The following is a 27,277-nucleotide window of genomic DNA, read 5'->3' as shown; positions in this document are numbered from 1 at the left end:
TCCGAAGATAACAATCGTATCTTCTAATAGTAGTAGCATAATATACTTTATTCTATAATACTAATATTATTCCGATTACCGTATATTACATGCAATATACCGTAATATCTTCAACATCCTTTAGCTTTTCTTTTCGCAAGGTATTTGTGATTTTATTTTATTTTATTTTTTAAATTAAAGTCGACTATAATAAATAAGCTTTAGCACAATTACGAGTATCTATGACATAAGTTTTTTTTTTTTTTTTTTTTTTGTGTATACCATCCGAGTACATAAATACTTTGTACCATAGTTTTTTTTTCCGTGTCATTCTAGAGGATTGAAAATATGCCTTGGCAAACGACTAAAAGGGATAACTTCACCATCTGAATTGAACTAGTTACTTTGGGGCCGGATTTTCGAGACATCCTGAAAAATCTCCCGACGAATTCAGCCTCACACCCTAACGAAGTCGTAGGACAATGGAAGAGTAGATTGCAAAACATCCTTGTGGTAATGTGCTTACATTGGAAGGTTTTAGGGGATCCACTTCGCGTTATTCTTCCCAAAATCCGAAAATTTAAGGGTCAAAGCGTCTAATTTTGGACATAATTCTTGGAAGGACGACAACGCAATCTTCGTGTCAACATCGTTACACAGTTTCGTGTCGAGTGTAAGACTTGTAGCCTTTCTGAGGAGTCTATTGATCGAATACGAAAGAGGGGGGTGAATTGAGTATTAAAAACGATGACCGCTTTTTCGAAATATATGATATAAATTAATTATTTGATTTTATTGATTAAAATCAACTAATTAAATTACTAACAATAAATGCAAAATCGAAATAACAATAATAAAGAGAGAGAGAGAAAGAGAGACACACAGGATTTTGAAGTGGTTCAGTTTCACAAGTCGAAACCTACGTCCACTATTCTCGATTAATAATTTTTAGTACCTTTCTCCGGATTACAAAAATTATCAATCCACTCGTATAATCAACTATATGATTATAACTCAGATTGAGTATCGCTAAATACTCTAGGTTGCTCTTACGTTAATAAGAAAAGTACAACGATAAATATTAATCTCACGTTATGCGAGTGAGTACAATATCTTGTGTACTTAGTATCCTATAACGATTTTACTTCGAGTGATTGACAAATTTGATGCGCAATTTTTGTATAAGCAAATTGGAAAATAAAAATTAAGGCTCAAAGAATTTTGCTTAAAATATTTTTCTCTCTAAAAGTGTAGATGTGTGTTCTACTTTTAATGTTGAATGAATGAGAGTATTTATAGTAGAGTGAATTAGGTTTTAGGAATGTTCTGAAATTAGGGCATAGGAATGTTCTGGAAGAATAAATCCCAAAACGACTTGATGAACAAGTAAGAAGCAAAGGAAGAAGGAGTTTGGCCTCCTAGGGTTTTCGGCCACCTAGGGTTCGGCCTCCCTAGGGTTCGGCCGGCCTCTGGGCCTTCTTCGGTCCACTATTGCTTCCATAGCCCACAACAAATCGAGATAGAATTTAGTTAAAGCCCTAGGTTGCATGACGATATAAATATCGTGTTACAAACCAACAGTTTATTCAACTTAAATTCTTATTAATTAATTCCAATTAAAATAAATACTCTCTTATTTAATAAATCACTAAAAATACATTTTCCAAAAATTAACGCATCATTTTTGTCTAGCAATGAAATTATGGCTATTAGGTCATAACTTCACTAACCTTTAAATCAAACAAAGTAAAGCCATTACCGAATGACGACCTATACTATCTAATCTTCAGTAGATCTTCAGTAAACGAATCGTCTCTTCACAAGTCTCTCATCTTGAGTCTCGTGGTTGTTATTTGGTCTTGATCTTGAACATTACGATCAAATATCTTTGAAGTAAAACCTCCTTGGTCCAATACTTCAAGCTTGCGTCATTGTAATTGTTCCTATCTAAATTAACACTTAAGCACACAATTACACGCATATGTTTATAATATTAAGTCCACATACAAATCATTACTGTCATTATCAAAACAATTAATTAGGACTAAAGGTCCAACACTTTCGAAGCAAGGTAGTAGGAAAATTATCTAGTGCAAAAACATGGAACGACATAACCCGAGCATTAGACATAACCTTGTAAAATTCTGCCATTAACTCGTAATCTACCTTCGCTGGAGGTTCAACACCGGTTAATTCGATGTTTGCTTCACGTAAAATAATTGGTACCTTTCCGAAGGTACAAATCGTTGATTTTGGAGCTCGAACAGACAATAACTCGATCTTTGGGGCATTAATATGAAATTTAAGGTATTTGCTTTTTTTCCAAGTTTATAAACAAACGTCTTAAATTTCGATTGCTACGAACAAAAACAGTTATGATCCTCGTAGTTTAAAGATACTTCTTCGAGTGATGGACAAGCCTTGGTTAGTTTCTCGAACCAATTGCAATTTGAAGGACAAAGATAAAGAGTTAAGTTCTTAAGATTGGGAAGATTGATCGATTCAGTGCAATCGCCAACCAACCGTTGAGCAAAACTCAATCGATACCAACGACTGCGTTTGAAAAACTACACTCGGAAAATTAATGATATGTACACCATCATAATTAACACGGAATGTTACCTTAAGTTCACGGACGTTGACTCACAAATTTGTTTGAGTTTGAATCAAAGGAAGGCGAGATATAACGAATGGTTATTCACGCCAACTAACTCGAAACTAAAACTACGGAGGACGGGTGAGGTAAAGTAGGCCATGATATCGTCAAAAGCGATAAAGAATTCAAGTAAGCAGTCGTAATTACGGTTGCTTAATTGAATTGTAGTACGGTTAGTCCAGAGACCAAGCCATCGACGAGATAAAGACTCGGTGGCGATGGCTTGAGGGAGAGGAAGGTAGGCGATAATTCCGATAAGAATGTCGTCGGGAAGGGAGCTTAGCCTGTCTTCTTTTTGTTTGGCATCTGCCTTCTTTTTAGTCCTCTGCCTCCTCTGCTCTGCTCTGTTTTTGGCAGCCATTATTAGGGTTTAACAAGATTTTAGGGGTTAAGTCTTCATTTGGTATTTATACGTTTGTACTATGAGTTACGATATTGGATTTAGTTTCACTTGGATATGGACCAAAGATTTTGATGCCTAAAACTCGAGTCTTGACAAAGTTAATTAAACTCCGAACCGGAACCCGTTTAAAAAACTCTATTTGTTTTTGGGTTACAAGAAGCGGGATTAAGCCCATTACTAATTACTAATCTATAATACAGAAACCACACATGTGTTTTTTCCCGCCTTGATATAGGACCATTTTGCACTCTTTTTCCCTCTATTTTCATGCATATTCAACCCCATTTAAGGCGGTTTTGTACCCCCTTTACTCTCGTTTCTAGTCCCGATTCCCTTTACTATGACACTTTGGCCCCCTTGCAGTAAATTGAGGCGGAACAGGCGAAACGAAGCTAGAAAGACGGGATTTCTAAGCTATGCATGAAAGATGAAGGGAGTTATGCTGAGGAGTACCCTCAGCCGGTAGGCCGGCGGCCGGCTAGCCGGCTGGGAGTACATTTACAAGGAAATGAAGGAAGAAGTTGGAAGGAGCATCCCCAGCCGGCTAGCCGGCTGGGAAGACCATATGAGCTTGAAGACAAGAAAATGAAGGAATGTTACAGGAAACTCCCAGCCGGTCAAATGACCGGCAGCCGGCTAGCCGGCTGGGAGTCCCTCCAAAAGGCCAAAAGTCAAGATTGAAGTCAAGGGTGCCCCAGCCGGTCAGTGACCGGCGGCCGGTTGACCGGCCGTGCACACCTGATGACCTCCAAAACTCGTTCAAAGTTCCAGAGATCTCCCAGCCGGCCAGCGCGTGGCGGTTTGACCGGGGAATGCATATACGTGTTTCAAAGCCCATTTCCAATTTCTGTCCTAATCCTTGTGTAACCTATAAATACCCTCTCTTAAACCCTTTTGTACACACAACCCTAGATCTAAGAATATTTCCCTTTCAAGTTTAAAACTTTGCTAATCCTTTTGCTAATCATTCCTTAATTAGAGTAGTAATTCAATCAATTTGTGATTGAATTTGGGTTGTAAGAAGAAGATTGAAAGTTTATACTTATTTATTCTATCATTCTTCCTTTCTTGCTTCTTGATTGGTATTATTTCTTTCCTTATTTCCATTTGTTTACATTTTGTTCTTCCTTCAAGTTTATTTGATTGTTTATGTTAAAATTGTTGTTGTTGTTTGTTTGTTGTTCTTATTTTCACCATTGTTCATCTTTTCATTGTTCATCTTTGTTTTGATTCTCTTTCATTTGTTCATCTTTGGTTAGTTGTCCTTAAAGACTTAATCTTTGAGTGGATTTGGTTAAAGATTGTGCCTTTTAGTTTAATAATCCTTGTTATTAGATTAATATCACTTTTCCTCTTAATTATTGTTGATTTGTTGCATGCTTAGTAGTAAGATTTATCTCCTCACCATGTTTGTGACCAAAGTTTCCATCTTTATTGTTTATTTTGCAATTAGAACCATGATTAGTGAGTAGTCTCCTTCTAGGACTCGGTTTGGCCCGATATGGGTAATTTCACTAATTAATTGTCACTAAGGCTAATTTGTGGGGAAAATTGGTTAGGGTAGTCTTGGGGAATTTTCATGCTTAAGGTTTGGTTTCCGGGTAGTGTCGGCTTTTGACCCTTGCCACACCAACGGAAGTTGGTTAGGTTGTTAGTCGAGTATTTGGGGACCGACCCTTGTCACCAACTAAGGTTGAGACCAGGAAGGAGAACCGAGGGAGGGTGCCCCTAGGCTAGTGTTTGAAATCGACCTCCGGAAGGGGGAGTGGGATGACCCGGAATAAGATGAGGGCTTAATGACCTTGACCATTTACTTGACCTCCTTGGGAAAATGCATGTTCTTGGGGGTTGTCGGGTTTTGAGTTAGGGAGACCGGCTTTCGAACCCGGGAGGGGGGTTAGTCGGAGTAACTAGTGTCCTAGTGCGAGACCGGAAGGGAGGTTCTAGGCGAATTAGAGCCATCTCCCCCTTACCTTTCTACCCCTTTTGATTAGCCGAGACGATTAGTATGTGGAATTACTCATATTCATGGTCGGACCGAGTTCTAGTCTTTCTCTTTATTTGATTTATCTTTTATCTTTAACTTGTTTTTACCTTACCTTGTCTTTAGTCTTTAAATTTAATAGTTTAGTGCTAGTTTGTTACTACCCTCTTTGTTATTTATCGACTTAGCTAAACCGGTGAATTAGAACGATTAGTACTCCACCTACTCCTTGTGGGATCGACCCTTTTAAGTGTACAACGATAAAATCGTGCACTTGCGAGGTTTGACTTGAGACCATCACGCCTACTACACAATCACCTACTAAATTCAAAGGACCTTATTTTCTCATATCACATATACCTATCCTTTAATAAGCGGAGGCGTAGTTCTAAGTTTATTGATCATTTACTTGGTATTGTTTAATTTTTACCTATTTTCTGAATAATTTAGTTTCAATAGAGTGATTTCATGATGTTTATGTATGTATGTTATTATTGATTTGGCTAATTTAGGCTTCAATTACTAAAATTTTGTTAAACAATGCAATCGGGTCGAGCATTTACAATGAATAAGACAAAGATGATGACGATGGAGTATGTAAGTTCGGTGTTTAAATTTATGGCTAATATTCATCCTCTTTTTTTTCATTTCAATTATGACATGTTTAAAAATTTAATTAAGTTCTCTTTCTACTCGATTTTTTTTTTTTTCTTCCCATTCACCCAAAACCCTAAATGCTTAAACACACATTTTCTTCTGTTTTTAAATATATGTAATCATCATTGTACTTCCCTTCTTCGTGCTCTATAATTGTTCTCAATTCGGTTCTTTTATAAGAGAAAGTGATAACTCGCAAGTCGCAAGAAATTAATAAAAGAATGGGAGATTTGTTTATCACAGGCACTCATTAACCGTAACATAGGCATGTGTTGCTGAAACTTTAATGATGAAGTTTAGTAAATGGAGATTATGTTAGGTGGTTTCACTCACGTCAACATGGAAAATGACTCATAGGATCTGAAAAATTGATCAATTTGTATTGATAGATATTAACCAATTTAAATCATCTCTCTTGCAACTTTAAGGAAGAAAAAGTTTGATGAGTATTGAGACAACAACTTTAACTAATCTAAACTGATGTAAGAAAATAGCTTTATATCTAATCTTTGGTAGACAATTTATAGGATTATTCGATGAAAGTATATTTCGACAATTAGTTTATGATATCAATTAGTTTAAATTTGAATTCATGAGTATTCCTTATTGAAACTGGCGTACAAGACTACAAGTTATCTCACATATTTTGGTGACATTCTCATATTATTTTTAATTGATTTGTTCATTATATTTTTTTTCTGGAGGAGTCAATTGATTCGTAGGAGGTTATCTATGTAAACTATCTGAATATTATGCTATGAGAATATCAAATGATATTATATATACCCGTGCATTCTGCACGGGTATTAAGCTAGTAAATAAGTAAAAGCGAAAACGATAACGAACAACATGAAAAGGAAAGTACAAAGAAAAAACAGAGCAAACAAACTACGACTTATTGATTGGGACAATCCTTGGCCATGACACGCCTCCAATGTCCTGCTGCATAAAACGATAAAGCGGATTCGGTATATCATCAGGCTCCCACACAACCACTCGCTGAACCTGCCCAACACCCATATTTGCGAGCCAATCCGCACATTTATTTGCTTCGCGATAAATATGGTGTACCTCAATATTTCGTGGATGGTCGTTTAGGAAACACTTGTAAATCTGGACCAAATGAGCATGTGCCGCCGGTAATTCCTCCCTCTCCTCCAGCATAGTTACAACCGTGCTTGAGTCCGTTTGCATAATAAGCCGACCACCAAATCTCTCCTTCGCAATCATCAACCACCGCTTCAAGGCCATCAACTCAGCCCTAGTGACCGTCGCTAGTCCTAAGCATTCTGCGTAAGCTAGAAGCAAGTTCTCTGAAGTGTCGCTGAAAATGCCCCCCGCCCCTGACGGACCCGGGTTACCCTTTGAGGCTCCATCGATATTAAGTACAATTCGCCATTTTGGTGGTGCAACCCACCTGACAAAAGTTTCTTGGTACTTCAAACGACCTGGTTCAGCTAGCAAGTCAATGGATTCCTTCGCATTCCGTATTTCCCAAATTCTTTGCATTAAGAAAGTGAACATGTTTTGAGGGATATCCTCCATCCTACCAAAACTCCAACAATTCCTCCACCTCCAAATCCACCACACCACAATAGCGAAACATGTTGGCCAAGTATCCAAAGCTCTCACTTTTGGAATTTATAAGTACATAACAAACCATAACATTCACGCAATGATGGTACTTCAAAAAATTAGAACCCACTCCCATGATATCCTAGTCATGGTCTAAGTCATTAGGGCCACATCTAACTTCCCAATTATCCCTTAACCAATCCCAACCGATTATTCAACAACTCATCAAAATCAAGACTTAATCATATAAAATAAACATGTTGGGGTCTAATCGAACCCTAGTGAGAATACTACTCAATAATCATACTTGAATTAACATTAAATATGCTAACTACTACTCTAATAACAATATTAAACATAATGAAAATATAATAAAGATTGAAACTTTAAGTAAACTAATCTTCTATTCGTGGTTGCGAACAACTAAAATAGATGATTTCCCGATTTGCTCTTGAAAATTTCCGACAAGCATTACGAGACAGCTTGTAAAACTCCCCTACAAATTCAACCTCATGTCCCTTAGAAACCATTGGAGCTTGATGAAATATCCTGCATAAATCTATTTCCATTCTTTTATACGTTCTACAGTTTCCTTTCGACAATATCTTGCAGCATGTAACCTAAAATGGAAATGCTTTGAATCGATAGTGTTACTTAGTAACAAGAATCCTACTAACTCCACGAAATATTTTGATGGGACTCTGTAATTCCACCAGTCGATTTCTACCTCCACCCTCTTGAGTACTCGTCGTAAGGTGCTTGAACGGCGAGAATGTGAGGGGAGTTTCAACCACGGTATATTCTTAGTATTAGTACAAACGCCTTCAAGTTTTAGAGCAAAAACGTCTAGCACGGGGCACAAGTCTAGTAATGACAACACTAAATTACTATCAAGGGTATCGACGTATTGTTTCATGTTTAACGTAACCCTATTTACATTGCGAAACACGGTACATATGCAATTTAGTACTGCAACATCCAAAGTAATCAAGCCAACACTAGAAATCGCTTCGTAAAATTTTGACATCGACTTCTTTTCTTCATCGTCTAGATGATGATGCTTTTCAAGAACTTGGAGTTTAGCTTCACGCAACGCAATTGGTTCTTCCTCGAGGCAAACTATCGCAGCTAACGGAGCACAAACATTCAGATACTCTAATTTTGGGGTGTTAATCACAATTTTGCTTTTACTCCGGACTTCGGTTTATAAATAATCGTCTTAGATTTTGATTCGAACATTTCAAATAACCATCTGTCCTAGACTCTAGGCACTGATCTAAAGACAACTCTTCAAGCGATAGACAAGATTTGATTAGTTTTCCCGGGAACTCTTAACGAATATAAGAAAAATTAAGGCTTAGCTTCTTCAAATTGGGTAAAATGATGGGATCAGCATCGTTAGGTAACTCCCAATCGACCATTGAGTCCAACTCGATGGATACCAGTGACCGCGTTTGAAAAATATAACTCGGTAATCTAAGCTTATACTTACCATAAAAATAAGAGGGGCGCGTAAAATTGAGTTCACGGACATTCCGGTCACAAATTGGCGAAGCCAAGAATAGTCGAGGTCGCCAATGCTTGCTCGAAAAATTGCCGTCAAATTCGAGATGGAAACGATGGATGAAAGGGGACTTAATTTGCCTCATGACGTTAAGAAAAACATCAGAGAATACAAACTTATAATCGGACTTATGATCGCTTATGATAATGGAGGATATGTTCTTCCATAGACCATGCCATCGACGGGATAGTAACCCGGTGACAACGCCGATCGAAGAGGAAGACAGGAGATAATTACGATAAGTAAATCGTCATGGAGTGAACTCAGCAGGTCATTTGTTTGTTCTTCACTTTGAAAGTTGTTATTTTTCCTCCGTCTCTTCTTCGCCTTTTCTTCGACGGCCATCGATGTGGTTTAAAGTGGCTAAAGAGAGTTCAGGAGTTTAACGTTCAAGGGTTTTCACTCTTTCACAAGATCTTCCCAGTGTTTTGGTTGAGTTATGATTTGACTGTGTATAACCTAATTTGACTTTTACCGCAAATGAAAATAAATTGGGATATTATTTCAAAAAAAAAAAAAAAATTGGGATATTCAATATGGTACCCCTTTGTTTTTGTATATTCTACCCTCGTTTTGAGCTAGAAATTTTTGACTGTCTATAATTCTTGGTTACGAACTCCAAAAACGACAAATCTTTTTTCCAAACTAAACATCTCATAAAGATGATCAATTTGAAAAAAAAAAATCGTTACTTTATGAACTCGTATCCATGAGCTATAGTCAGTCAAAATTTATTTGGTTAAAAGTATTTGACCGACCATCACTCTTGCAACAAGTTCATAAAGTGACAATTTTTTTTTTAAAATCAAATATCTCGGAAAAACGATCAATTTGAAAAAACAGTTACGCCGCGTTCCGATTTCATTACCATGAATTATGCGCGGTCAAAGTTTTTTAGTAGGAAAGGAGGGGTACCCCTTAAAATATAAAAAAATATAGTGCTACCAATCTACCATGTAGAATATCCCAAATAAATTTAATACATTTATTTAAATACTAATTTAGATCTCGCACAATGAATGCGTGGTATTTATAGAGTCTTTATTTTTTTTATTACTTATGATGCTAAATTAACACCTCATTAAGTTTTCATATTTCACATTATTATATTTTGCCGTGAGAAAAAATATTGAACTACAAAACTATTTAATAAAATTTAGTAATGTCATGAAATGTGTATATAAATGAATTTTTTTTATCACTAAGCTAATAATTTCATTTTATAAATTTCTCAAATTATTTTTTTTTTTCACAAATCTAAAATATAAGTTTATATTTTTGGTTTATATAGAGCAAATATGCTTTAAATTATTCCCCAACAAAGATTAAAAATTTGTATTTAGACTTTTATTTTATTTTAATTAAAAAATTAATTAAGTTTAATGAAAAGTTATATTTTAATGAAAAGTTAATAGTTTAATGCTCATTTGAGATTTGTTATATATGGTAATAAATATGACTATAGCCATATGGAGCTCTAACAACGCTTTCATCGCAATGTCTCAAAGACTCCTGCCAAGAATACAATCAATAACAATGTAAACTGCAAATAAAAAGTAGTAGCAAATTGATAAATTAACAAGGTACAATTGTTAAAAAAAAAACGTAAAATCAATTATTCTTTCTAAAATTTGAAATTGTCTCCTGGCGAACAACTAAAATTGATAACTTTGCGACTTGCTCCCCGACCTTTAGGTCCAGCTCTTCGCGACATCTTAAAATACTCCCCTACAAATTCGATCTCACCTTCTATCCAAATCAATGGAAGCTTGCTGAAAACCTTACACAAGTCTAATTCCATTCTTTTTTCACGGTCTACACATTCCATTTCGCGATATTTATCACCGGTTAAACTAAAATGGAAATGCTCTGAAGCAATGGTTCTGCTAAATAACAAGTATTCAACTAATTCTAAGAAAGACTGTACAGGCTTGTAATAATCTTCGCCCAAAAAGTATTCGATCTCTATCCGCTTGAGAACTCGTGGTACGGGCCGTACATGGTCATGCTTCGGGGGATTCAAGTTCCATCTGAAATGGCTAGAAATATCACCAAATTTTATGGTTAAAACGTCCAACGCAGGACACATATCCAGTAATGACGACAGTATTTCAATTTTATAGCACGTTCGCATATTAAGTGTAAGACGAGTTGCATTACTGAAAACAGTAGAGAAATAATGTAGTACCAAAACATCCAATGTAAGAGTTTCGACATTAGAAATCGCTTCATAAAATGGTATCATCAACCTCTCTCCTTCATCATAAGGCATGTCGTCATCAAGTTGGATTTTTGCTTCGCTTAACACGACTGGTTCCTCCTCAAAACAAAATACCGTGTCATACCGACCACGCTACTACAAATCCCTTACATTGATGACGCTTTCGTATTGATGCTTTCATAAAGCGTCGACCTCAAAAATGACCCTCCAATCTTATAATTTAAAGAACCGCCCTTATACTAAGAAGGAAGCGGCAATTATCTAAAATTCAACCTAAAAAATCCCGCTACTATGTCTAATACCCTACCTGGTCCACTATCTCTATCATTTTTTTACAAATTAAAAACCCTAACCCCTAAACTTCTTGTTCAATCATCAGCGAAAAACATGATTTAATCTGCCGATCACCTCTAATTCTTCAACTCGATCACAAAGATACAATTTGCCAATTACATATCATAGGTACGGTTCTACTTCTCATTCATTTTCAATTACTTGTATGTTATTGATGGCAATCTTTATTGATTTAATCGAATTATGTCCGTGCTTCATACTTTCGATCAACGAAGACGATTAAGTTTGATAATTTCAATTAATCGGAAGTTATTGACTCGTAAGTCACAAAGTTATGATTTAATCGAACTATGCCGTGCTTCTTGCTTCCCCTATTCCAGTCCCACATTTATTATTAATTTTGTTTAGTGATCATTTTTTTCGTCTAACAATTTGGTCGATGATAATTTTTTTCCATTTTGAGTCACGGGGCTACTTTGGTACAATTGCTCTTTGTGATACTATTCTTGCTAATTGAAATTGTGGGTTTCGTTTCAAAGTTTCCGATTCATCAATTTTGGGATTTAAGGTAACAATAAATTAAATAATTCTCTCTTCGTTGTTTTTTTTTTTTTGGTTTGTGATCAATGTCATGTTATACACAAGCCTGCTATTAACCGTCAATGATTTCTTACGGTCTTACCCCACATGAATTCACACCATATAGCAACACATATCGTTCAACGTAAACAACGTCTTCCTTAATTGTCGTATAACCTCCCTTACCCCTTCTTAATTTCATACACCTCATAGAAAGACAGGAAAGAAGAGAAAGGAAGCAATCAGCTATCGAATCATCCAAGTCCTTCATAAAACTATGAAAATAGCTTAAAAAGTATCAAATCACACCATAATCCTAGCTATATTATAAATAAAAGTGATTTAACGTATGCCGGTTCGTATAAGTTTTTGTGATCTTTCATGCTTATAATAGTTGTCAACTCACAATACACAAATTACTTGATTAACCTTCGAGAATATATTGTTTGATTAGGCATAAAAAGCATTCCTAGGACCATATGGACTAGTATAGCATAGAATCCAAACCAATATTGGTTTAATAGCTAAAATCATGCAAGTAATTAAGCTAACCTAACATATTCGTGAACATGGAAACAGAGTTTCTACTATGAATCAGGTTGGTAGGATTCGTGATGACATGTGTACGCAGCCTGATATCAGTGAGAAAATGAGGTCAATCCTGGTAGACTGGTTGATTGAAGTTCACAGCAAGTTTGAACTTAGGCAGGACACTCTGTATCTTACTGTAAACATCATTGATTGCGTCCTGTCCATGAAGGCGGTATCTAGGAAGGAGCTTCAGTTGGTAGGGATTGCGTCGATGCTTATCGCTTGCAAGTATGAAGAAATTTGGGCACTTGAGGTCAATGATTTTGTTCAGATATCAGAGAATGCTTAAGAGCAAGTGTTGGCGATGGAGAAAGTAATACTTGGGAATTTGGAGTGGTATTTGACAGTTCCTACACCTTACATGTTTCTCACTAGATACGTGAAAGCTTCCGTTTCTTACGTGAAAGCTTCCATTTCTTTTGTAAGTTAACTTTATTTATACCTTGCTTTCTTAATTATTATTTCAATTTTAGCTCAAATATGAATAAATTGTTGACAATAAATAATAGGTAATTATAGAGAAGGAAGATGGTGAGAGGAAAGACTCAAATGAAGAGGATTGAGAATGCAAAAAGCAAAGAAGTAACATTCTCAGTTCAGTTTTTTGTGATGCTGATGTTGATCTTATCATTTTTTCTCCTTGAGGAAAACTTTATGAATTTGCAAGTTGTAGGTACATGTTTTTTCTCCTTAGCTTTATCTTTATGTTTTTTTTGTTGTTTTTCCAATTTTCATGAGAAAAGATGATTCCATAATAATTTTGCCAATAAGACATCAAATTCTGATGAGTTTCGTTTCGTTTCAGATGACCTGCTAGTGTTAAATCACAATTCTATTGTCAGGTTCTAGGATGGAAGAAATATAGTTTTATTTTCTTTTCCTATAAATGTGCTCTTGAATGAGCTATATCTACGATACTTTCTTAGACTAGCTAGTATTGCTTTTTATGTTGTCTTTTTAGGCTTATTAGTTCCACACTTTCACCTATTAGTCCTATAGTGTGCTAATTTGAACTTGGTTGCTAATCTTTTGTTCCGGCAAGATTACTAGAAGTCGTCAATCGGTTGCAAGAGGAGGTACAAAGTTCCCATGTGTGTCTTTGTTCTGCATCTGCTCTTAATTAATTGGCTGATTGGCTCGCCATGTATATGATTGTTGCTCACTTGTTCATTCATTTTTTAGAAGAAAAATGATTCTGTTCATTCTCGTGCTCATCTCTGTACACTATGTATATGTATCTGTGGCGAGTCAGCACAAGTGTGTGGCCAAGTGTCGAACCTTGCTAGTTTATGAAAAACTCTGTTTTTGATCATGTACGACTAGTTGACTATATTAGAGGTTATATGAAGATTTGGAGCAACAAAGATGATAAAGCGTCAGAGCTCTTTTTAAAGTTTCCTAAAACATGAAACTTAGTCTGCAACTTTGCAAGTGTGCACTTAGAAAGAAAGCCATATTCCCGGTTTGATTATTGCTTTATGTTATTCCTGCTTTAGTGTATATATACTGTACTATTCAAATATATTCATATAAACTATATGTTGTATGACATTATAGGTTTCAGATTCGTCAGATGGTGACAATGCGCCGTCATATGTTGATTGAAGCCCCTTTGACATTGCGCCAGTGGCGACATGATTTTTTTTGGACAACTACCAAATGTACCGGTCTAGCTAGTTACGTAGCACTATTTACGATTTTTTTGGACAACTTTATGTTGGATTTTACTATCATCCGGATCCCAATTGATATTTTTTATTTCATCGTACTATAAAGTACTTTTATATTAGTTAAATTGTCAATACTAATGTTTGTGACGGAGACGATATATATGCATCTGACGTATATTTATAAAAGTACGTGGGTACTACTTCATTATATATTGCATTATGTTTTTTCGTGATTTAATAATAGTTAGCTAAGAGTACTACTACTACTTATAGGTCTATTTAATCTCTACGTTTTTATTAGGAAGTCAAATTCCCAAAAATCTAAAAGTCGAAATTATACTGTGACAGTAAGAAGCGTTAATTCAGTTTGAAGCGTCAATATATAAAAAGTTGACGCTTAATTCTGTCTCATCAAATGACACATAGAAGCATCAATAGTCACTGAAGACGCTTAAAAGTGTCAAATTTGTTGACAAATAAAAGCGTCAATGGTCACCCAAGACGCTTAAAAGCGTCAAATTTGTTGACAAAAAAAAAGCGTCAATAGTCACTGAAGACACTTTAAAGCGTCACATTTGTTGACAAAAAAAAGTGTCAATAGTCACTGAAGACACTTTAAAGCGTCACATTTGTCAACAAAAAAAGCGTCAAAAAATAATGACGGCCAAAAAAGTGACGCTTTTTTAAAGCGTCGATAAACAAAAAAATTACGCTTTAAAGCGTCACAAACGCTTAAAAAAGCGTCATTAATGCAAGGGATTTGTATAGCACAAACATCCAAATAATCTAATTTTGGGGCATTAATCACAACTTCGATTTTGTAATTGATATCCAATTTCAACGACAAACGCCTTAAATTTTGATGCGAATAGTTCATAATATTGCAACTCGTACCTTTATCCTCCAACTTTAAAGACAAATCTTCGAGTAATGGAGACATCTTGATCAAATTTTCTATGCATTTATGTTGCGAACCGTGAAATTTAAGGCTCAACTTCTTCAAATTGGGAAGATTGATTTGAACATTCATAGGAAATACCCAACCGAACATTTGGTCTAATTCGACCGATACGAACGAGCGTACTTGAAAAAAGTTGCAAGGCAATATAGGCTTGGGATGAGAATAAAAATCCGGCCACGTTAACTTGAGTTGTTGGACATTGGAGCAACAAATTTGATGAAGCCAAGAATAGAGAGTAGTCTGCCAATACGGAATATACCCGTCTAATTCAAGGAAGAAACTATGGATGGAAGGTGACCTAATTTGCTTCGTGATGTTACGAAAAACAATAGAGAAAAAAAAAATTATTAGGAGACACTCCTAATGTACGGTTGTTTATGTAGATGGATGTTCTATTTGTCCAAAGACCACGCCATCGACGAGATAAAGAACCGGTAACAATAGCTAATCGGAGAGGAAGATAGGAAATAATTTCGATAAGAATGTCGTCTGAGAGGGTACTCAGTCGATCTTCTCCTCGATCTCCGCCTCCGCCTTCGGAGTTGCTATTTGTTCTCCGTCTCTTGGCTGCTTTATCTTTGACGGCCATCGATGAGGTTATGGCAGCCTAATTGACTATTAACATTTCAGGGTTATTGATAAGATTAGAAGAGTATAGATTGTAGAGGAGAGGAGAAGGTGAAGTGTGTATTTCATTCAATCAATCCATGGCCTTTTATAAGGCTTACAATGTGAGCATAATCCTAGTAATTAGGGAATACAATAATAATGTGATCGTGATAATATCGTATAATATCGTTGTGATATTATCCGATATTATTCCGATATTATAGCCTATTAGTTTTTCACTTGTGTTCTGTTATACTACGTGTATTCATTTATATAAATACCCCATTAATTTGAATATGGCCCAATCGAAATCATATCCATTTTGTTTTAGCACCCATTTTATGCCCACAACAAGGGTTGGCTCCGATGGTAAAGAGTCCATCTTCTGACCTCTTGAATCTTGAAGTCAGGGGTTTGATTCCCATCAAGTTAAAATATAGACCTGTTGGTATGCGATTTGTAAACAGTCATCAAAGAGGTCGGTGATCTGCCCATGTCCGATGGTAAAGAGTCCATCTTCTGACCTGTTGATGCAATGGCAAAGATCAAATCATGATGACTGACGAGCACTTTCGAAATGCTGATAATTGAGACCCAACTATTTTTATCTTATTAGGAAACAGGAAACATTTTGATGGAAATATACAGCAGAATCTTAAATAAACGACGGAGTAGTACTTAACAAACAAAGATTCAAAACCAAATTAGTATAGCAGAAACTTAAATACTCGGTACATCTTTGCAACATCATCGAAAACAATACATACTTCTATTATACCAAAAAAACTCATTTTTCTTTATAAATCAAACCTTTCCGGGAAGGATGGAAATAGATAGCTTCGCCATTTGTAGTCGTAATTTTGGGACCATCTTTTCGAGACATCTTGAAAAATCTCCCATTAAATTCAACATCACAACAACTGGAGATCGTTGGCCATCGATAGAGTTTCTTGCACAACTTTAACTCATGTTCTTGATTACTCGAACAATTAGCCGACGGCAGCCAGTCCCAATCTTGATGAAAATCATTTACTCTAAGATTGAAGTGCTCCAAATTGCAAGTGCTTCTTAACAAATGCACTATAAGGCGTGATAATGATTTGGGGCTTGCAATAAGTTCTCCAATTATCGATTTCCACATTTATCGACTTTATCCTTCTGAGTGCTCGTCGTGAGGTGCTTACATTGCCAGGATTTCGGTACAATGGCTCTTTATAATTATCGACACCCCAAACTTTCAGGGTCAAAACATCTACTTTAGGACACATCTTTAACAGTGACAACAAAGTATTTAAACTATGGCTCGATTTCATATTAATTGTGAGCCGAGTAACATTGTGTAACACCGTAGATAAGGCATCTACTGCAGAAATATCAATGGTAAGGATCCTTACATTAGAAACCGCCTTATACAATCTAGACAATTTATCTTTATCTGATTGATATTGGTGAAGATCAGTAAATTCAATTTTGGTTTCACGCAGCACAATCGGTTCCTCCTCAAAGGAAAAACACATGGATTTTGGAGCGAAAATAGCCAAGTACTCTAAATTTGGGGCATTAATCACAAATCTACCGCTTTGCAAAGACACGACGATATAGCCAACCCAGCAATTTAACGACAATTTTACAAGTGACGGACAAGCCTTAACTAGTTTTTCAATCCATTGATAATTCAGACCAAAGTGAATGGTTAAGTTCTTCAAATTTGGAAGATTGATGGTATCACAATCCTCAGGGAATCGCCAATCATCATACGAGCCACTTTTGGAACCCAATTCAATCGACACTAGCGACTGCGTTTGAAAAATAACACTTGGTAATGTATATATTTTATACCAACAAGCAGCATCACGCCATGTTACCTTAAGTTGATGGACGTTTGATTTACAAACGTCGCGAATTACAATATCCATGAGAGGCGCCCAATAGTTGAGATCAAAGGATTTTTTAAAATCGATACTGAAGCTATGGATAAAAGGTGAGGTAATTTGTCTCATGGTTTCATTCAATGTTGTATCGAGATTAAGTAATTTATAAGTCTCGCGGAAGGCGATGTCAATAGAGGTTGTGTTGGACCAGAGACCACGCCATCGACGGGATAAAGTTCCGGTAGCGATGGCTAATTGGAAAGGAAGAAGGGAAATAATTCCGATAAGAATGTCGTCGGGGAGATAGCTCAGCCTGTCGATACTTCGATTACTACTTCTTCTATCGTTCTCGTTCGTCGTCGCCATCTTTGCTAAGTTTTCAAAGGTTTTTAGGGTTTATGTCTTTTAGCTTTTCTCTTTGCAAGAATTTTCTGATTTTGCTTCTATTTTTTTTTTTTCTATGTCAATCTCGGCTAAGTTAAGGATATTTATATATTGATTATAAATAACGTAGTTTCTTAATTGCATGCTCAATTATACGAGCATACAAATTTCCATAAAATTTTCATAAATATTCTTCTCCTTATAAAAATAGAAACTAGAATATTGAGATTTTCCCAAAAATAAACCTCCCCCCATGATGGTATTAATTAGTATAAAGATATTAATTATTTAACATACACAAATATAATATAATATGTTATATTTTGAAAACTATTATAAGATAAATAAACTAAGCTAGATTTCCAAAAAAAATATAATATTTTATACTTATTTCGATTTGATTTAATGCATATATGTATTATTTTTATAGAAACATATAAGCCCCTAAAATTGAATGTCAAAATAGTAAAAGTAATTCTGTTAGTAGAGAAAAGAATTGTAATAACACTGAGTAGGTGTTGTTTGGCCTTTACAATAAAATAGCTTTTCTTTTTTAAAAGGAGTTTATTTATAAGTTACTTTTTGGAAAATTTGTGGTTGTTTGGCCATACTTTTGTAAAAACTCTTTCTTATAAAAATTACATGTTTGGCCTAACTACTTCCATCTAGCTTTTTTGCTTTATTTATTAATCATGCTGTTTATATATAGTTATTCCCTCCGTCGCATTCATTTATTTACCTTTTATATTCTTTATCAGATATTTTAATTAATAGTAAATAAATTATCGGGACAGAGAGAGTATAAGATTAACGATAAATAAATTATTGGGACGGACGGAGTATAAGATCATAGAACTAAGATTGTAGCAGTAAAAAATAGTTGGAGTAGACGATTAATTACATGTTACTTTATTGGGTACATGTGAGAGAAGCAAAGAATTGAGAGAAGAGAGAAAATGGAGCACACTATAATACAACATATGGGATAATGGTAAACCTGGCAAAAGTAACCCGACCCGATTGACCCGAACCGAAAAGACTGTCCCGAGACCCGAAGTGACCCGAACTACATCACCCGAATATGACCCGAAAACCTGAATTGACCCGACCCGAACATGACCCGACTTTTCTTGACCCTAACTGACCCGACCAGAAAATGACCCGATCCGAAACCACCAAACCCGAAAATGACCCGACAAAATATAACTCTAATTGAACCGAAAAGACTTAAAATGACTATTTCTTTATTATTCATTGACCCGAAACAACCCGACCCGCTTGACCGAAAAACGGACCCAAAACCCGAAATAACTGTCCGACCGAATTATCCCGAATTGTGAGAGACCCCGATCGTCGACCGAATTTGGCCCAACCCGAACTGACCGTTGACCCGTTTTGCCAGGTCTAGATTATGGCTTGTTGGAGGCAAAAAAAAAATGCGCAAGATAATTAGAGGTTTAGCATTTTTTGAAAAGTAGAATGAGAAGTAGAAAATATCTATTTCTACTTTTTGGAGTCAATAATCACTTTTTAACTTTTTAAAAGTGGTTTTGCATATCCCTATTTTATAGTGTTTGGTCTAGCTATTGCTTTTTAAGTTAGAAAATCATTTTTAAAGCTTGGCCAAACAACACCGTAATATGATAGCAATCACTCATTTGAATAGTCAAAATAACAATATTAGCGGCGAGGGGAGTAGTGAAGTAATAGAAGTAACAACGGGAGTAGTAAAATTATCAATATTAGCTAACCAATTGATTTAAGTAAAATATTAATAGCGAGAGTAAATTTGTCTTATAATTTATTTCATCGTACTTTTAAGATGTCATAGAAATATACAGTATATTAATGATAAATTTATGAGTTATGCAACTTTAAAGTAATTTTTTTTATTTAATTGAAAATAAAATTTAATGCTAAATAGAGTTATTTCTAGCAATCTTGTTATTAATATTTTACTTAAATAAATTGGTTATAAGGTATCATTATCTTGTAGCTTATAAGGTATCATGAGTTCTTGTGTTATTTGCAAAATGCAAACCTATCCACTCAAGTCTCTAATCTTTAGTAGTGAGCCATATTTTATTGTAGCTTGATTTGTCATGTAGTTATTTCTAGCAATCTTGCTTATAAGGTATCATTATCTTGTAGCTTGAATAGGCCCACTTTATAAAACCAACCAATAAAAAGCAAGCACCTTGTAATCAAGCATGTAACTTGGTAGAGCGGGTGTAGCTTTTAGCGGGTTGTATTTTTCGACTCAATGGTAAGCAACCCGCCTAAAAACTTTAATAAATTGCAAATCGGTCCTTTCATATAACCATTGAAGATGCTCATTGTTTCAATTTATTTGCAAACAAGCAGGCAGCAGCACATCATATCTGCTGGAAAGATGGACTACTTATGGTCTACGGACGGGTGGGATATAGGAGTACACATTTTCATCGATGAGTGGAACATATTATGAGCATTTTTTACGATTAACACAACGAAAATATTTCAACATCGTCGAAAAACATGCTCATCTGAGTGGAACATATTATGAGCATGTTAATATTCCTAATACATGTTTTACCGATGAGTAATTAACAATCAAAGATTTCAAACCAAATTAGTATAGTCACATACTAATATGCATCATAAAACAAATTAAATACCTGTAGATTTTACTGAATACAGAGTATATCAGGGTCACTGTTTTTGTAAAATTAAATCCTTCTGGGACCATCTTTTCGAGACATCTTAATAAAACTCCCTTTAAATTCAACATCGCAATTGGAGATCGTTGGACACCAATACAGTTTCTTGCACAACTTTATCTCGTCTTTTTCATCAAGCAACAAATTACCCGGTGGTGACCAATCTTGAAGAAAATAATTTACTCTAAGATTCAATTGCTCCAAATCGCAAGCGCTTCTTAACAAATCCATTATAAGGCGTGAGAAAGATTCCGCATACCTGTAATAACTTCTCCTGTTATCGATTTCCACGTTTATCGACTTTATCTTTCTGATTGCTTGCTGTGAGCTGGTGCTTATATCGCCAGGCTTTTGGTATAACGGCTGCTTCTTATCATTATTATCATCAACACCGCAAAATTTAAGGTTCAAAACGTCTAATACCGGACACATGTCTAACACGGACAACAGAGTATTTAAACAGAGGCGCAGTTTCATATTAAAAGTGAGCCGAGTAACATATAAACACCGGAGTAGATAAGGTATCTACTGTAGAAATATCAAGGGTAAGGATCCTTACTTTAGAAATCGCCTCGTAAAATTTAGTCAACTTTTCTTTATCTGCTTGACCTTCGAAGAGATCAGTAAATTCGATTTTCGTTTCACGCAGCACAATTGGTTCCTCCTCAAAAGAAAAGGTCAATGATTTCGGAGCAGAAATAGCCAAGTATTCTAAATTTCGGGCATTAATCACGATTTTGTAGCTTTCCAAAGACGTATAAAATTTTCTTTCAAAGCAATTTAAAGACAATTTCTCGAGTGATGGACAAAACTTAATTAGTTTTTCAATCCATTTTAAGGTTTTGAACTCCAAAGCAAAGTAAATGGTTAAAATCTTCAAATTTGGAAGATTGATGGCATCACAATCATAAGGGAATTGCCAATCGCGATAATAATAGTAATAAGCGCGGCCTTTGGAGCCCAATTCCATCGACACTAGCGACTGAGTTTGGAAAATAACACTTGGTAATGTATACATAGACCTAGTTTCAGGATTACACCATGTTACCTTAAGTTGATGGACGTTCCGGTTACAAACGTCGCGAATTATAATATCCATGCAAGGCGCCCAAAAGTCCAGATTAAAGGATCCAACAAAATCGATACTGAAGCTATGGATAAAAGGTGAGGTAATTTGTCTTATGGTATTATTCAATGGATTAAGTACTAATAATTTATAAGTGTCGGTGTCATGGACGGTGATGTCGATACAGGTAGTGTTGGACCAGAGACCACGCCATCGACGGGATAAAGTCCCGGTAGTGATGGCTAATTGGAGAGGAAGAAGGGAAATAATTCCGATAAGAATGTCGTCGGGGAGAGAACTCAACCTGTCGACTCTTCGATTTCTCCTTCTATTATTCCTGTTCGTCCTTTCCATCTTTGCTAAGGCTTCAAGGGTTTTTAGGGTTTATGTCTTTTAGCTTTTCTCTTCGCAAGGAATTTGTGATTTTATTTTATTTTTTAAATCAAATTCGACTATAGTAAATATAGGCTTTACCACAATTTAGGGCTTGCTTGGATTGAGGGTAATAGGAGGGGAATGAATAGGGGAGTAATATGTGTAGACACCGAAATTTTATATTTTGGTATCTATTTATTTGAATAAAATCTTTAGTATTTAGAGATAATTATCAATAAATATTGTGATAATATCATAGATATTTTAGAAATCTTTATCTTTCCCTCTAAGCGACTACAACTATAAATACAACCCCGTTTTTAGGTAAAGAAGGAGAGCAGATGGATTAAGTCAAACGACCCCGTCTTCCTACTACCAAATTGTAGGTAGGATGGAATAAGTCACAAAACGACTCCATCATCTCCCTACGAGAATAAGTCGATTAGACCCTCGTAGTAGTATCAAAACCCTAAATCCCTTAGAGATGGAATTAAGAGAGTTACGGAAATTGTAACCCTCCATCTTTCGATTATAAAATAAAAATCTTGTTTCCATATTGTTTTTTTGTTCCTCCTTATTTATTATTGCAGGTTCAAATTTTTATGGTTTACAATATGTGAGGTGTATTTCTCATGTTTGGTATGCGGATAATTATTCACCTCCTGGAATTATTACCCTTGTGAAGGGTTAATACATTACCCGTCCTCCCCCCTCGGTAATGATTAAGGGAGTAAAAGATCTACTCAGTAATCATTACTCTTATGCCAAACATATCACCAAGGAACTCATTACCCCACTAATTAATTTCCCCAGTAATTATCGCCCAATAAAACTTACCCCCTTAATAATTCCATGGGTTCCAGGCAAACCCAGTATATATGACATAAATTAAACAATATGTATATTATATTTGTTATAAGAAAACAGGTTTATGTGGGTACAAGTTTTCATAATTAACAATCATAGCTAGCTATTTTATCATATATTGTAACCATTTTTAATTGATATAGGAAAAAAACGAAGTTGCTTCATACATAATACTCCAATACTATAATTTTTTTTTGGTGTATACCATCCGACTACATAAATACCATACTAACGCCCAATAATAAATGCAAAAATATAGTTTTTTCTAGTCGTTCTAGAGGATTGAAAATATGGAATAAAAACCGAGTTGATTCGCAACAACGCCTCTCTTTATTATGGTGACATTGACGTTATATTTCTAACTTATAAATAAATGATTTTAGGGGCCGTTTGGTTCGCTGCTCAGAATAGAATGAGAAACCATATAATTATGGGGTTCTAGTTCCATACCTTTCAAACTGGTTTGGTTCATTGGAAATAAAGTAAAGGGGTTGGAATTGAGTTAGAATCCATTCAGTAAGTGGATTATACATCTGATGTATTACGGAGGCATAGCTACCTAGTAGCATGGGGTAGCAGCCGCTACCCCAAATCCCGAAAATTTGACTAAGAAGACGAAATTTTGCTACTCCATATATCGCTGATATATGTCAAAGGATAAAAAAATAATATGTTTCTAAGGTAGCATCAGAATGTACATGGTCTAGTGGTAAAGTATAAGTACATCTCTCACGAAAGTCGGGTTCGACTCCTACAATAATCAATTTTTTACACTAATATCTCTCCTAATATCCCATTCTATAATTCTGAACTCTATTTCCCTCGAATGCTCGTTTATACTCCCTCCTATTCACCATTTTCTTCCCTATTTCCTTATTCGGATTATTCGGGTTTTTTTCCCTATTTCCTTTTTGGGGTTGATTTGTGTGGTCTAAATTAAATTACATGTGGGTAGTGTGTTTTATGTGGTCCAAAATCGATTTCTTATTCCTTATGCAAAAAGGAAAAGGGAAGAATATAGTGAATAGAAGGGAGTAATTTTTTTGTATAGTCTTTATATTGTAATATTATTATTATTTCAAATTATATTTTATTTAGATATTTATATAAGTATGTTATAATATAATAATTTTTAATATTTTATAATTTTATTTATTGTTCAAAAATATTTATATTTAGTTAGATTTAAAAGGTGAGAAAGTGAAAATATATAATGATAAAACGAGCTCGATTCGAGTTCGAGCCGAGCTCGAGCTTTTCCCGAGCCGAGTTCGAGCTTCAATTTTTTAGGCTCGACTAGCTTGAGCCAAAAAAAAATGCTTAATGAAAGGTCTTAACTACCTAGGATTTGACTCAACAACCGTCATCCCCGTCAACAACCACGTCAATTATCGCGAAAACATTTTTTTCGTATTTACAAATTGAAAGTGTAGTTCTTATTGACAACAAAAAAACAAATTGTTTATAAAATAAATTTTATGTTGTTATTGTGCTCACGGCTTCACGCTACTTTCGCTACCCCAAATTTTCAATCTGGCTCCTTTTTGTGTATTACTACCAATCCATAGTTTCGAGCATTATAATAAAATTTTTGAGTTTTGTTTTAAAAAATTCGAGTTTTATTATAAATTTTTTGAGTTTATTTACTTAAACATTAAGCTCTACAAAATTGCAATAATACTCAAAAACATTACATATAAGTTTAGTAAAATTTGAGTTTTGACGGAAAACAAATAAAATCTAACTTATAAATTTTAATAAGCTCAAAAAAACATAGAAATACTCAAAAACAAATAAAGTTTATGGAAATAAGCTCAAAAATATGAGATTACAACTTACAAGGGATTGGAATGGAGTTAGAATCAATTGGGTATCTAACTCCATTCCAAAATAATCCAGCCAAATATTAGAATAATGGATCAATCCATTCAAATCTATTCCAATGATGCCAACCACACCCCCCTCCCATTTGTGTTATATTTGTACCTTTGTGTGACGATAAAAAGGGATTAAGTACGTTATGATGGGATCCGGTTTATAAAAAACAAAACAAAAAAAAGAGGCGATAAATTTATAAAATTTTACGCTTCATCAATGAACTTTTGAAAAAAAACGAAGTTGCTTCATACATAATACTACGATCTTTTTTTTTTTTTTTTTGGTGTATACCATCCGACTACATAAATACTTAGTACCATACTAACGCCCAATAATAAAAGCAAAAAGATAGTTTTTTTTCTTGTCATTCTAGAGGATTGAAAATATGCCTTGGCAAACGACTAAAAGGGATAACTTCACCATCTGAACTAGTTACTTTGGGGCCGGATTTTCAAGACATCCTGAAAAATCTCCCGACGAATTCAACCTCACACCCTAACGAAGTCGTAGGACAATGGAAGAGTAGATTGCAAAACATCAATTCTGTTTTTTGTTTACGCTCTACACTTACTGATTCGAAATCTTCCAATTCTTCGGAACCTCTTGCATCGAACTTGAAATGCTCTAAATATGTGGCCTCACTTAACAAGTATCTTATTAACTGTAAAAAAGATTTCACAGGCTTACAATAAGCGTACCAGTGAGTTTCGAGCACTATCGTCTTAAGTCCTTGTGGTAGTGTGCTTACATTGGAAGGTTTCGGGAGGATCCACTTCGCGTTATTCTTCCCAAAATCCGAAAATTTAAGGGTCAAAGCGTCTAATTTTGGACATAATTCTTGGAAAGACGACAACGCAATCTTCGTGTCAACATCGTTACACAGTTTCGTGTCGAGTGTAAGGCTGGTAGCCTTTCGAAGCAAGGTAGTAGGAAAATTATCTAGTGCAAAAACATGGAGCGACAGTACCCGAGCATTAGACATAACCTTGTAAAATTCTGCCATTAACTCGTAATCTACCTTCGCTGGAGGTTCAACACCGGTTAATTCGATGTTTGCTTCACGTAAAATAATCGGTACCTTTCCAAAGGTACAAATCGTTGATTTTGGAGCTCGAACAGACAATAACTCTATCTTTGGGGCATTAATATGAAATTTAAGGTATTCGCTTTTTTCCAAGTTTATAAACAAACCGTCTTAAATTTCGATTGCTACACTCAATATTAGAAGTATAATTTCCAAATTGTATCGGCCAACAAAAACAGTTATGATCCTCGTAGTTTAAAGATACTTCTTCGAGTGATGGACAAGCCTTGGTTAGTTTCTCGAACCAATTGCAATTTAAAGGACAAAGATAAAGAGTTAAGTTCTTCAGCTTGGGAAGATTGATCGATTCAGGCAACTGCCAACCAACCGTTGAGCAAAACTCAACCGATACCAACGACTGCGTTTGAAAAACTACACTCGGAAAATTAACGATATGTATACCATCATAATTAACACGGAATGTTACCTTGAGTTCACGGACATTCAGCTCACAAATTTGTTTGAGTTTCGAATCAATGGAAGGCAGATATAACGAATGGTTATTTACGCCAACTAACTCGAAACTAAAACTACGAAGGACAGGGGAGGTAAAGTAAGTCATGATATCATCAAAAGCGATAAAGAATTCAAGTAAGCAGTCGTAATTACGGTTGCTTAATTGAATTGTAGTACGGTTAGTCCAGAGACCAAGCCATCGACGAGATAAAGACTCGGTGGCGATGGCTTGAGGGAGAGGAAGGTAGGCGATAATTCCGATAAGAATGTCGTCGGGAAGGGAGCTTAGCCTGTCTTGTTTTTGTTTGGCGTCTGCCTTCTTTTTAGTCCTCTGCCTCCTCTGCTCTGCTCTGTTTTTGGCAGCCATTATTAGGGTTTAACAAGATTTTAGGGGTTTAAGTTTTCATTTGGTATTTATACGTTTGTAGACTTTGTACTATGAGTTACGATGTTGGGTTTAGTTTCACTTGGATATGGACCAAAGATTTGTATGCCTAAAACTCAGAATCCTGATTCTTGACCAAGCTAATTAAACTCCGAACCCGAACCCGTTTAAAAAACTCGATTTTATGGCTAAATTTAATTTAATTTAGTAAATAAGGTAAATTTTGTGCATTAAAATATAGGGTGATTCAGGTAAGGACGTGTATTAAAATCTCTTTGAAAAAGTTGCGTTTTGAGATTGGGTGAATATATGGCATAATTACAAAAAAGATGGCAATAGGGCGTCACCGGGTGGCACATTATTTTAGTGCCATAATGAAAAAAATCAATAAATTGTAAAATAACAAATCTGCGATATATTTCGCGGTTAAATATAAAAGGGTAGAAAAGTAATTTGTGTAGTTGTCTTC

The 27,277-nt window shown here is 35.3% G+C and overlaps 3 protein-coding genes across 3 annotated transcripts; all 3 read right to left on the bottom strand.

Annotated features, from left to right (window-relative positions):
* Window positions 1–16,777: 16,777 nt before the first annotated feature.
* On the bottom strand, window positions 16,778–17,980 carry LOC141625395 (F-box/LRR-repeat protein At3g26922-like). The gene has a single exon (XM_074440148.1). It carries the CDS (start codon window positions 17,978–17,980, stop codon window positions 16,778–16,780), a length of 1,203 nt encoding a protein of 400 aa, XP_074296249.1.
* A 3,195-nt stretch (window positions 17,981–21,175) lies between these two features.
* LOC141625229 (F-box/FBD/LRR-repeat protein At5g22660-like) lies at window positions 21,176–22,117 on the bottom strand. Its single transcript, XM_074440147.1, has one exon. It carries the CDS (start codon window positions 22,115–22,117, stop codon window positions 21,176–21,178), a length of 942 nt encoding a protein of 313 aa, XP_074296248.1.
* A 2,531-nt stretch (window positions 22,118–24,648) lies between these two features.
* Window positions 24,649–26,790, bottom strand: LOC141625063 (putative F-box/LRR-repeat protein At5g02700). Its single transcript, XM_074440146.1, has 4 exons — window positions 26,395–26,790; window positions 25,632–25,961; window positions 25,455–25,544; window positions 24,649–24,666 (listed from the first exon to the last, which is right to left on the bottom strand). Exons 1-4 carry the CDS (start codon window positions 26,788–26,790, stop codon window positions 24,649–24,651), a joined length of 834 nt encoding a protein of 277 aa, XP_074296247.1.
* Between the last annotated feature and the right edge of the window lie 487 nt (window positions 26,791–27,277).

The sequence above is a fragment of the Silene latifolia genome, chromosome 1 (assembly GCF_048544455.1).
Source record: "Silene latifolia isolate original U9 population chromosome 1, ASM4854445v1, whole genome shotgun sequence".
In the NCBI taxonomy this organism is placed as follows: domain Eukaryota; kingdom Viridiplantae; phylum Streptophyta; class Magnoliopsida; order Caryophyllales; family Caryophyllaceae; genus Silene; species Silene latifolia.
Note: the sequence above shows the minus strand (reverse complement) of the source record. Positions and strands in the feature narration are given on the sequence as shown.